Genomic DNA, 13,677 nt, shown 5'->3' with positions numbered 1-13,677 from the left:
GGTTCAATAACATTTGGAAAGTCTACAAGAGCTGCATGATTCAATTATTTTATCCTCATTTAGGTTAGCCAGGCACTAAACAGGAAGTTAGCCGGCGCAGAAGTCTTCAGTCCGCGTGCTCTATGGGATGCACAATGCGGAAGCTATGCAGGGAACCCTGGCTGGAAGTCGAGCATTTTTGGCTTCATGCCAAGCCACCAGGAAGTGGGTCGGGGTTTGAAGCCAATTTTCGTAGTAGCCGAACCGTTTAACTACAGCGTCACGTGAAAACGTCTAAAATGACTTTCTCCCATAAGCTAACATGGTGAAAGAAGGGGTTCTAAACATGGATAAATGTTTTTGACGACACAACCTCCATGAAATCCCTTGTTTCATTGTCATAATTTGAGCCATTCAAGTAAGCTGGCTTCGTCAGCGGAAGTCTCTAATGCACACGCTTTATCACCGCACAAGGTGGAAGCTGTGCGGAAGAACCCCGGCTGGAGCATGGCCGGAAAGTTGAGCATTTTTGGCTTCATGCGACACTGAGCAGCTTTCATAGGAACGAATGGGGCTCCGCCTCGAGAGCTGTGTCCAGTAGTAATAGGTCCATGGCTCTACAGCGTACAACAGTCAGAGACTAGCCAGCGCCAGTCACCAGCTAAGTCAAATTAATATCAGTAAGTCGCAAATAGTCAACAACTGTCCTAACCCAAGAACAACATGGCCTGTGCGAAAAAGCGCAAAGTCGACCAGGAAAACAGTATCTTCAAATCTGACTGGACTGATCATTTTTGGATTGTTTTACCGGACCACGCTATAGCTAAACTGACTTGATATGCACGCAGACTGGCACTTCAACACTGTGCATGCTGCCAGTTTTAATACTAACCTACAAAATCAGATCACCGCACACAAAAAATAGCAAATATGATAACATCAAAGAAGCACTCCATTTCTGTCTTCCGTTGTGTAAATTAACATCTGCATAAGAGCGCAGCAGCTGCATTGTTGCATGTTGCTCGGAACCTTGAGCTTTAAAACGTGTTGTGCACTAAACTGGATACTGCGATGAGACTGGTAAATTCTATTCAGGAGAGTTCTAGTCTGCAACATCACCTTTTCAAGCTTTGCTAGAGGAAATGTCAGCGGAACACAAGGATCTTTTGCTGCATAATGATGTTCGCTGGCTGAGCAAAGGCCGTGTGTTGGAGGGGGTGTGCAACCGGCACGATGAGCTTGTGTCATTTTTATCCAGCCTGCAGAGCCCAAAAGCCCAAGAATTTCAGAGGTTTTTAAGTGCAGCACGGTGATGACGTGACACCGTGTCTTATCTAAATCACCTTAGATAAGACACGTCTGGGGGAGCATTGTGAGAAGAACGAAATGCAGGAGGATCCAGCAATGAAGGATTTCGTGACAAGCCTGGCAGAAAACTTCAAGGAACGATTTGAAAGCTCCCCTAAACTCTCAGGTGACATCCTCCTCTTCCTGAGGCAGCCGTTCTCTGTTTCAGCTGACGGCCAGGGGAATGCAGCGACCAACAGGCCGGCTCCTTCCATAGATGAGGCAACGCTTCAGATGGAGGTCTTGGAGATGAGAACATCTGACTTGCTCAAAGCACAAGGACGTTAGGGTGAGTGACTTTTGGATCAACGTAGTTCCCCAAGCTTGATTCAAAAACATGAGAACTATTGCAATGCTCCTTCTCACAATTTTCCCCACCACACACATATGTGAGTCATCGTTTTCTTCAATGAACTCTGTCAAGAAACAGGAAAGAATAAGACTCACCAGTTCACATCTTGGTCAGTGCCTCAGGATTGCCACAGCAGAATATATTATGTTTCCCACGTTATCCTCTCCACTTTTTGCTATTGTGTTTGCTGCATTGTTGTCTGACATTTTGGGGTTTTAGCCATGCCATTACATTCTATTACAAGTTTGCTTGATAGCTTAAACTTATCGTGTATATGCTGAAATATTTCTGTATCATTTAATTTGTGTACGATCTGAACATAATTGACCAGAGGATTTTTGTTATTCACCAGGATAAACCCAGATCGCCTACAAAGATATCCTGGTCTGGACCTTTTCATCAAAACTTCTTTCTCCAGTCCTGATTTTCTGTACTTTACCACCTTGCTGTGATCTTCTGAACTGACACTTGACTTGTCTCAGACTCAAAATGACGTCTGTTTGATTTTTGCCAGTAAACTTAACAAATATCCTGAACCCATTCCTCCATAATGAGTTGAAATTGGGCCTCGAATCAGGATTAGCAGATATAAATAAGTCATTTGCTGAGCAACAATGGACAGCACATTAGCATTACTTAGCTCATTTTAATGAACCCACCATACAATGTAGGCTACTTGTCTTTCACAATAGACTGCATGAGTTGTATAAACTTAAATGATGAGTCATCATCTACACACTCGGATTCACTGAACCCAGAATAAACAACCATCTGACCAGATCTGACAGCAAAGACAGTAAAAATCAGAATCATAGAAAAAGTCTGAGGCACTCCAGAGGGCAATGAGTTAAAAAGCCTTTAGTTAATCATCGCTGTTGAATCACAACATCAATAAAAATCATGCCTACAACTGAATGAATGAACGAACAAGCGAACCACGGATGGACAAACAAATGAATGAATGAATGTTTCAGCTGTACAGGCCCTCATCAGGGCAGGACAAAATGGCTACCTTTGGCTCTTACATTTATAGGTTAGCAGATAGTCACATGATCAGTATGGACAGGTGAGTAGTAACATGATTGGTCTAGAGACAGTCACATGACAGACTATGCCGTTCGTGAATTGTCACATGATCAGTATGAGCAGGTTGGTAGTCTCACATAATTAGGCAGTCAAAATCAAAAGACAAAGCCTGTGTAGCAGAGAACCTCACAAACAATAAGCAAGATAATAGTTAAATATACACACACAGAATCTGCAAACATCGAGATATTTCAAGACACTCAGTAAAGCATTGATAACTCATTCCTCAAATGCCTAAATTAACTTTTTCAGACTTTGAAAGCCTCAGATACCTTAGAAAAAAACACAAAGGAGAAAAGTCCTGTCCCCCTCACCGAGGTGTTGGGTAGATCCTGAACGATTGTCTTTGTAAGAGCCTTTTAATCAGTCTCCACCCCTTTATGACTTGTCTATGCTTCCTATGCCTGATTTCTTTGTGATGTGAATCCAGTTTTTATGGTGTGTTTATGTTCAGCCAGTCTGCTTTAAGTTATAAGTAGCTGGTATTTGTCATACTACCACAATGATCGCACTTTCCATAAATATAATTGCCTGCTCTGGCGCTTAACCAAGTTTTCTGTTGTACAGGTGGAAGATCACTGTTCGCCTGTTCTCCTGGTGTTACACGACACTAAACAAGACTGTCTGAAGCACAGTGTCCTCCCAGCTCTGTGGGAACAGTCTGCATGTGGTTTTGAGTGAGAGGCAGTGTGGTGATTGGTCTGAATGTGTTGAGAAGTGCTTGAGAACACTTGATACAAACTGAAAGAGTATGAAGTTCAAGTTCCTGCAGAAGCTGCTGAGTGACTGTAACATGAGGATCTGTCCATGGTGCTGGAAGCCAGTCCGGACCCTGAGGACTCAACTTCAACTCACTGTATTTCCCTGATTCACATGGCAGATTAGTTTCCCCTCAATAGGAATGTTAATGATAGCAGTCTCTACTTTGAGCTGTGTGGAGCTCAAACAGTGGAGACACAGACAGGTAGAGAGAGGGAGAGAGTCAGCGAGAGAGAGAGAGAGAGAGAGAGAGGAGGGTGATGTCATAGTTTTCAGTCTGTGCCATGGAAGAGGCAGATGGCTGCAGCCTCCCTCTTCCTCCTTCGCTCCTGATTCCATATCTATTGCAAACATCTGCCCCAGCACCAGCACTCATCCAGTGCGAAGAGTGACAACCCGCAGAGGCAGAACCGTTCAGGTAAGCTGTCTGCAGGTGGAGGACACAGCGGAACCCCCCTGCTGTCTGCTGGATGTGAGCTAACCATCAGCCGAAGCACAAGTCCAATAAAGACGTGATATGGACCAGCACACCGGAGCGGGCACGGGGCTACGTTCACTCGGCTTTTTTGTGCTTATTCTGTATTATGATCAGGCGGCAGTGTAGAGGAGCTAATCCTGCCCAGAAAGGAGGAGGAGTAGGAGAGACGCGCAGAAGGGTGTCGACGGAGAGAGGCAGGGGCAGAGGAGAAGAGGAGGGGAGGACCGGAGGAGAAATAATAGAGTAGGAATATTACAAGCTTCTAATAATGGCGGCCAAATCGGACGGGGTCTTGAAGATGAAGAAGAGCGACGTGGCCTTCACCCCCCTGCAGAACTCGGAGCACTCCGGCTCGGTGCAGGGGCTCCACCCGGGCGCCCAGCCCGACTCTGCGGGTACCGGGGACGGGGACTTTGCTAACGGGGAGTCACGGTGCTGCGGCGGGGGAGGCTCCAACTCGACGTGCCTTCGCCTGGGCAGGGAGCAGCAGAAGTACACGGTGTGGGACTGCCTCTGGATCGTAGCCGCAGTGGCCGTGTATCTGGCCGATGTAGGCACCGACGTGTGGCTGTCGGTCGACTACTACCTCCGCCGCGACTACTGGTGGTTCGGCCTGACGCTCTTCTTCGTGGTGCTCGGTTCCTTCTCGGTCCAGCTCTTTAGCTTCAGATGGTTCGTCCACGACTTCAGCACCGTGGACGGGACAGAATCCGCCGCCGACTGCGCTCACATGGATGGGAATAAGCTACTGAGCGGCTCAGCCTCACACGGCGACGTTACCGCTCAGCACCACCCGGCCACGCCGCAGAGGCAGGCGTCGACCGCCAGCAAGAACACCACGACCAACAGCACCGCGAGCACCGCGGCGGGCAGCAGGAGCAGGAAGCGGTCGGCCTACTACTCCTTCTGCGTCTGGTTCGGCCAGTCCGTCATCCACATCCTCCAGCTGGGCCAGATATGGAGGTAGGACGGAGGCCTTGTGATGGCTATAAATGATGCTGTGTGTGTTTATGTGTGTGGAATGAATGAATGAGCGAGCACAGGTCCTCTCTGACAGTAGGCACTCATCACACCACGGTGGTCTCTGAACGGTGCCAGCTCCTACAGCAGGGCTACCAACTGCCATCTTTAGCTCGCCCCTCTCTGCAGGGGCCGTGATGCTGTGGGAGGCTCTCAGGTCAGAGATAACATGAGCAGGAATACTTTCCATGTTGTATAAGAAACACAGGGAGTTGGCCCCGGCCTGTCACTCACAGATGATGTCACAGTGGTGCTGCTGGTGCAGAGGGTATATTCCCTTTTGGTGCCATTGGAGAGAAGTTCCATGGTTGGCCAAACAGCTGCTGGGTGGAGTCATGAATGTGAATACATCTTAACTCAAGATACACATGGTGATTGACAACAGCTGGCCCACAACCATTCATTTAGTCTGTAGAAACCAAATATATATATGTGTATATTTGTATGTATGTATATGTATACACACATGTATTTGCTGTGTTCACTGTGATGACGTTTCATGTCCCTGACAACCTCTGTAGTCTCATTTAGACACTTATTAGCAACCCGAAAACCAGTTTAAAAACCTCAGACTTTGAGACGAGGGAAGTTTTCAGAGGTTTTAGGACTACAGAGGACTACCCCACCACTTGATATCGATATATATTATTTTGACATTATTATAGGGATGACTGTTGGTATTTTCACAAGAAATTAACACAATCTAGAGATGAAAATTCTACTTCTTTAATGTGTAAGTAGGTATTTTATAGGCAGATCTAATGCTTTGCATATAATATTTTGATATTTAATAAGTAGCTAGCAATTACCTCCACCACGGAGGTTATGTTTTCGCCTGTGTTCATTGGTTTGTTTGTTGGTTGGTCGGTCAGCAGCATTACACGAAAACTCCTGAACATATTTCTACAAAACTTGAATGGAGGATGGGTCTCAGCCCAGAATAGACCACATTAACCTTTGCAGCGGATCCAGATTTTTCGTCATGCTCGTCCTTCGCATGGACTAAAGCATGGATCTTGACAAAAAGAAATCAGGCATATGTAGGTGGCTTGTGCCTATTAAGCTGTGCAGACCTGGTATCAACATGCGTCAGTGTTGTCAAGTACAGGTGGGCATCCGATCACTCAGACCACAGTCAGAGCTGGTCTGGGCCACATGTGACCACATTCCCTTAGCAGTGTGTACACTGTCCGGGGCCACGTTGAAGGACCGCCTACTCAACTGACGTCCTCTGTGAAACGAAGAAGAACCCACAACAACAGGCAGCATGGATTACACACTGTCTGATTTCCATTTGTATCACTATAATGCAAATTACATTTGTGGGTTCTTATTCTTCTTATTCTGCCAATATTAGTACCAGATGTTTGGGAACGTGCTGTTTCAACGAACCATTGAACTAGTACCTGCAATATCCCCAGACTATATTACATATCACATGATGTTGAGAGTTGTGGAGTGAGGAGGAAAGTATTAAACTTTGCTAAACAGCTTTGGCAAATTCTAAATCATTTGTGCCTTCTTGTGAATTTGGCATTAAAGGGGCTCTGTGGATCTTCTGTGTTGTGCTGGAAGCTGGTTGTTAAGTCAATTTCTTAGCGTTAGCCTCTGTTACTCTCTGTAGACAAGGCACTCCATAATGTGCATAAAGTCACATCCTTTGGAAAGTGGATGGGGAAAGTCCAAAGCTCTTCACAAAGAAATCCATAGTCTATTGGCATTAAACTACCGGTACTATAAGTATACTACCTATGTATGATTATATACTGGAGCGGGAGACCTACATTCATAATAAAGTTGATGAAGTTAGTGATTATTACCCTGCGTGGCAGCCGTTGTTCCAGCCAAATTATTACTGTCTGCCTGACCTGTCCTGGCCTGGACATACATATATAGTCGTATACATGGACTTCAAATGTGCCCTGTGACAAACAGTACAGCATGTATATCCATGAGTACCATAACTGTTCCCTTTTTTTCTTTTTCTTTCGCTATTTCAGGCTGAGATTATATTGCAGCATATCTTTGACCTTGAACAGTAATAAGCAGGTTTAAGTTTCAGATTATTCTGCTGGCATTTAGAACTGTTTATTACAGAATTAATTTTTGTTCATGCAAGTTCATAAGTTTTAACCCGTTTAGTCCATCAGTGTTGATATGTGATTGAAAACAGTCTTGAGAGCATAACTTCCATTTATTAAAGGGTTCCTCCACCAGTTTTACACATCAGTGTGTATAAAGCCTTTAATGGCTCCAAAGAAAGCGGCATGTAATCTGATTAATTTCCTCCTGTGATGTCACTCAGTGGCCAAATTGCACTGTGGTTAATGTAGGCACCAGGTTTTTAAAAAAGTAGTAGTACTGGTCTAACACTCCTATAACACTGTTGGACTCATTATGGACAGTTAAAAAACAAATGATCAAAATCAATATAGCAGAACCAGACATATCTCCTTTTTTATTTCACACATTCTTACTTTTTCAGATCTATTGCCTACGTTAGCCACAATGCAACTCAGCTACTGAGTGACATCACAGAAGGCAATTTATCAGATTTCATGCAGCTTCCTCTGGAGCCACTAAAGGCCTTTTGCTACTTATTTCACATATGCAGCAGTACTCCCAATGACCTGTGAACAATGTTACTGTATAAAGGAGTTATGCTTTCAATTAGACCATTCAACTTTTTGTATGATTCATTTACTCTTCATTTTAAAACAGGTTACAGTATGATAGGATATTCAGTTTTTCTTTATGAGTAGTGTTAGGTATTGTTCAAAACTTTTGGTATCAGTACCAGCACTGATAGCTTGAATTTGATATGCGTGCCTGAACAATTCTTTTTATGATATACATTTTGTAAAATCCATTTCATTCAAAAGAAAATGACATTACACAGGTCAGTACAATTACTCACTCTCTGGACGTAACACAGTGTTTTCCTGCATGGCTTCACAACGTCAGGTCAGTCAGTCAATCACCAACATTCAGGGCTGGTTTTAGCTTGCTAGGGTGGGTTGGTAGAAGTGATAGGTTGCCGTCTTGGTCAGTAAGTAGCCTAAGGTTAGAGAGGCTGATAGTGGCCCAAACTTTGCCGGTTCAAATCCCTGGCTAGATGGCACAGAAAGTAGCTAAATAACAGCTGGAAATCAGAGTTATCAGAGCTGGCATTTATACCTATTGCTCTGTTTATTTATAAAATGAATTACATAGGCAAAATAGAGCATTAGAATTACATTTAAAAAAAATAACCACTAAAACCCAGGATAAAATCAATTAATGAATGAATATTAATAATTTTTTTAATTAATTGATTAAATTAAGTACAATGAACAACAAAAAATACTGGAATAAAATGCATTAAACAAAATAAAATACAATGAAATAGATTATACCATAAGACAGTAGGTTGTTACTCCCCCAAATGCAACAAAGGAAATAAAAGTGCAGTATTAGTAACCTTGTTTTCTGTTTAATGTGCTCAGTTCTCCTGGTTCTTGTTAGAACTTCAGCAGCAGTGTTCTGAATGAGCTGACATTGTTTTACGTTATTTTTGGGAAGACCAGACATGAAAGACCAAGACCAAGTCATTATTTTAAGGAAATGTAGCTGTGCGAGGCTATTTACTTGTTCTAAGCTTTAATAAAGCGAGTCTTAGGGACCATAATGACTTGATGAAAGAGTCTCTCTCTCTGCTTTGTCTCTGTAACTGTAGTAAGCAATGTTATTGTCATGTATGATTTGACCTAGAGGAACATCTATTGATGGAATCATAGTGGCCCAGGACTCAAACACTGGTGGACTCCACTCATGGTGATTCCCTCAGATTTATGATGACAGATGGCAACAACATAGGCCCTGTCTTGAGATATGATCATAACCAGTTGAGTTGTGTGACAGATAATCTCACCCACCAGTCTGTCAAGAAGTAACTTTTGGTCAGGTATCGATGATGCTCTAAAATCAAGCAGCACCAAATCTATTGTTTTGCCTGAACCAGTATTCAGACTGATTTGATAGCTGTATCAGTGCAATGGATCTGGTTTGGGTAGTCAGAGACACAGACATAAAAAAAAAACAGAGACATGGCCAGAAAAGCCTACATCCCTGACAACACCATGCTAATAACCAAATCCAGTGTGTGTCCTTGATCATGTGTGGGCCCTTTCACATGTAAGAATGGAAGATTCAGATAGACAACAAAACGTCCTGGTAGTTTCATTCTTGGTGATTATCAATGTAGTGAGAATACATGATAACTGCTTGCATCGGAATTAGTCTTTATATATAGCAGCAAAATCACCACCTCTCCTGTCAGGTTAAGCAACATTCATAACATGAAACTTTGGGATTGTGGAGGGATTTACTCAAACAGGTACTCTGCGACTAGTATCTAGCCAGCTTTCAGTCCCAAGCATAGAATCAAGGTTGTAGGTAAGGTCATCAATTAAGAAGGACTTGTTGGTAAGAGATCAAATATTTAGCAGAGCTACCTTTGTAGAATTAGTGGTCCTCGGCAGACTAAACATGGCATGGTAACTGAGACACATGTCAAGGCTGGCCGTGGACGTAAAGCTAATAGTGGAAGAAGGGGAGAATAAATAAGCATCGTAAGTTTGTTCTGAGCTGTAATCAGCTTTTTCATCTCGTCAGTGACCTAGAAGGATAGAGGAGTGGGAGAGGGTGACCTGAGTGGAGGGAGAACTGGTTAGGGTTGTTGGGGGGTGAAGAAAGTGAATCCTCACAGGTGTTAATTGGCATGTAAGGTGGGGACTCTGACTCTTTCTCAGCTCTGATGTTCCTCATGATGTCCCACAAAAAGGTTGAATTGTCAGTGCACTGAATGGAGGGTACATGCAGTGAAAGCCACATGTTCAGTGCCAACAATCTGCTGAATCTGTCACTTCCTCCTCTGACTGGTGGTAGAAGGCCTCTGATAAACATACAAGGAGCTGAGTGTGATCAGTAGATCCATAGTCTTGTCCCAGTGTGCACTGTGAGGGTTTTCAGTTGGATGTGCAGCCATGTGGGATTCTTTCTGTGATGACACAGAGCATATCGAGGAGCAAGCAGTATATTTGGTACTTTAAATGCTCATGTGCTGTTTAGACTGTAACAGTGCAATCACACATATTCCATTGTAGCCTTTGCTTACAGAATTGCTGTCCTTACCCTATTGTGTGAGGATGAGAGGTTATTCCAGGTCACCTGACAGAGATCTAGGGTCCTGCAGTAGTGATGCAAATCTGAGTTTCTCAGTTGGTTGTTGGGGAAATTTGCTGCTCAGAAAGCAACATAAATGAATATTTTTTTAAATTTATTGGGGCAACAAATATACATTAATACATCATTTCAGCTTTAACCTGCACAAATGAATGTTTTGAGTCAAACGACTTAAAGACTGATGTGAAAGGGTTGTTTGTACAGACTTTTCTCTCCAACTAAAACCTAGCCTCTTTTAAATCATTGTTTGGTTGTACAGCTTGAGCCTTTATAGTTTTGTGGACAGCCTTTTTTAATAAAAAAAAACCCAGAAAATACCTTTCACTGATGCTGCCCACAACATCTCTGGCAACTAATTATCTAACAATTTAAGCGACGTCATAAATCACTTCTCTGGAAATTGTAAACATTTGAACAAATGTCCAGTCCAGTCTTATTTTTTGCAGAGACAGTCTCATGTGTGCCTGTGTCTGCCCTCTCACCTGTACACTGACGTCACAATTAGGGAATAATGTGCACCCTGTAGCATCCTTCCACACACACTGGCTGGTTTGAAAGGCTGGCTGACACCTGGGTTCACAGGGTTGTGGGACTGTCAAGTCCTGAACATGTCCAAGACTGATCTCTGTCCAACACTCCAATAAGCAAGTCAAGATTCCCACTCATTTACATTCCCAATTAAAAGTCAGTCATCTGAATTTTTGAAGATTTTGGGAAAGACTCAGTAGAGAAAATGGCATTGTAATGGTTTTTTGGAGAGAGAATTTTGTGTTGAACGTTTTTCATTGAAACCCACATATTCAGACTTGCTAATCAATCATCTTTGAAAGTAGCCTAGTAGCATAGGTTTGTGTTTCATTATCAGTGTCAGGATCAGAACTGCTGGGGGAAGAGGGAAGTAGCATTGCTGTCAGATTTAACATAATTTTTTTTAGGCCAACACTAGAGGGCACCCGTGTTTTGACACAAAACATTAAACATTACTCTTTCTGCGTTATAATGAAGAAAACCCACAAACATTATAATGCCCAGCGGAACAGTGATGCACATTTAAAGGCAAGTATACTGTTTGTGTGTGTGTGTGTGTGTGTGTGTGTGTGTGTGTGTGTGTGTGTGTGTGTGTGTGTGTGTTTGCGTGTGAGGCATGACATGCTGTGAAACCAAGTCTCATGACATTCCATGATTGTGTGATGATTTCCTAAATGTCGTCATCTCTCCAGTTAGCAGACATCGTTGTTGGTGAACCCTCTTCCCTCTCAGATGTTTGTATTCTTCCATTTTTACGGCAGTTGCGTGATAGAAATGTATTCAACACGCCTGTTTGTTCCCTTTGAATTATTTAGGCAAACACACAAACAGTAAATGTATAACAGCTTACGCTAGTTCCACAAAAAGCAACATGCAACGGTTACCTGCATCCAACATACTACTGTTGTCGTTCAGTGTGCTTCAGTGTTTAGCAGACTCATTTAGGAAATAAACAATATACATTTAAAAAAACAACAACAACATAAAAGAGCCAAACGGCATTATGTGTTCAAATTTTAACTCAGGTCGCAGACAGCTGGTATCAATCCATCATTGAGCTTGAACAGTTACCGACCCTTGTTGAGAAGTCAGGAGTACACACACACACACACACACACACGTGCACGCACGCGTTGCCATCGAAAATAAACCTTTATCCACTGAACTCTTGACATGTCAATGTGTCAGTCAGTCCAGAGCCGAGGAAATGTTCAGTAGGAACGACACGTGTGTGTGTGTGTGTGTGTGTGTGTGTGTGTGTGTGTGTGGTGCACCTGAATCAACAGAATGTGAGCTGCTCTTCATAATTAATTTACTCGGCATTATTCAGTCTTATTCCAGGGCAGGAGAGGGACAGTGACACAGTGAGGGGGGAGAGACAGCAACAGACTGTAATATAATGACTCTCTCTCTCTCTCTCTGTCTCTCTCTCTGTCTCTCTCTGTCTCTCAATTCAATTCAATTCAATTTTCAATTCAAAGGGGCTTTATTGGCATGAAAGTTTAACAACAATGTTGCCAAAGCATCAAAACACGACTTGTCCAAACATTCGGACAGAACATAAGAAATAACAACACGAACACAACACCAACACTCTCTCTCTGTCTCTGTCTCTGTCTCTCTCTCTCTCTCTGTCTCTGTCTGTCTCTCTCTGTCTCTGTCTGTCTCTCTCTGTCTCTCTCCCTCTCTCTCTCTCTTTCTCTGTCTCTCTCTGTCGGTCTCTCTCTGTCTCTCTCTATACATGTAGGCTACACATTGTACCATGGGTATTTCATACATGTTATACTTTTATATCTTTACATATATTATATCTTTACATATTATATCTTTATATATATTATACCTATATTTGTATTATATCTTTATATAGATTATATCTTTACATATATTATATCTTTATATATATTATATCTTTATATATATTATATCTATATTTGTATTATATCTTTATATATATTATATCTTTACATATATTATGTTGTTATATATATTATATCTTTACATATATTATATCTTTATATATATTATATCTTTACATATATTATATTGTTATATATATTATATCTTTACATATATTATATATTTATATGTATTATATCTTTACATGTATTATATCTATATGTATTATATCTTTATATATCTTAGCATATATTTTATCTTTATATATATTTACATATACAGTATTTTGTTAACTTGTGTGGTCTCAGCATATAATACCATATAAAAAATTCAACTTATAGACATTTTTCTTACATGTACATATACATATTTGGCTATGGGTATTGCATGTATGTTATAAACATATATCGCTCTATATCCAAGGATGTATGGTCATGTAACAATCATGAATTGCCTTATAGGTATCATATATGACAGCATCACGGGCATATATGTCATACATTAAATTTCTGTATTGGATGAAATAACCTGTTGCGTTTAAATATACCTGAATCAGTGAGTAGCTTGGAGTGACAGTGGATGACAGTGTTTTTTCTGAGGAATGTGAAATTGTTGTTCAGATGGTTGGTCAGTGGAGCACTGGCAATGGCTTTAGGGTTTTAACCAGCCAGATTCACGCTCAGTTCATGGACAAATGGTCCAGTGCCATAAATGTCCAATCATGCAGATAAAATCTGGTCATCTGAGAAACGTTGACGAAACGTAGCATTGCCATGGTAATGCTGGCAGGACTGGTGAGGCTGAAAATGAGACTTTTCTTTGCAGTAAATGTGAGTGAAGCAGTTCGAACTGGGACACCTCCAGTTTCAGTGCGGATGTAGCCTGAGTGGTAGGTATGTCTAATCTGTATCTGTAGACTTAAAAAGACCAGCAGCAACACACACACACACACAGTGAGAAATGTGTCAGGTCCATCTGTCCATGTACAGGCTGAAGCTTAATTGCC

General features: G+C 42.1%; 1 protein-coding gene across 1 annotated transcript in view; it reads left to right on the top strand.

Annotated features, from left to right (window-relative positions):
• Positions 1 to 2,622: 2,622 nt before the first annotated feature.
• xkr4 (XK related 4) overlaps positions 2,623 to 13,677 on the top strand; it is a 25,557-nt gene continuing 14,502 nt past the window's right edge. The window contains exon 1 of the mRNA XM_084369062.1: positions 2,623 to 4,964. Coding sequence (XP_084225188.1) covers positions 4,270 to 4,964 — 695 coding nt within the window. The 5' untranslated portion in view covers positions 2,623 to 4,269. The remainder of the gene's footprint in view (positions 4,965 to 13,677) is intronic.

This window comes from Pagrus pagrus, assembly GCF_965226575.1.
Source record: "Pagrus pagrus genome assembly, chromosome: 12".
NCBI lineage: Eukaryota > Metazoa > Chordata > Actinopteri > Spariformes > Sparidae > Pagrus > Pagrus pagrus.
This window is presented reverse-complemented; position numbering and strand designations above follow the sequence as displayed.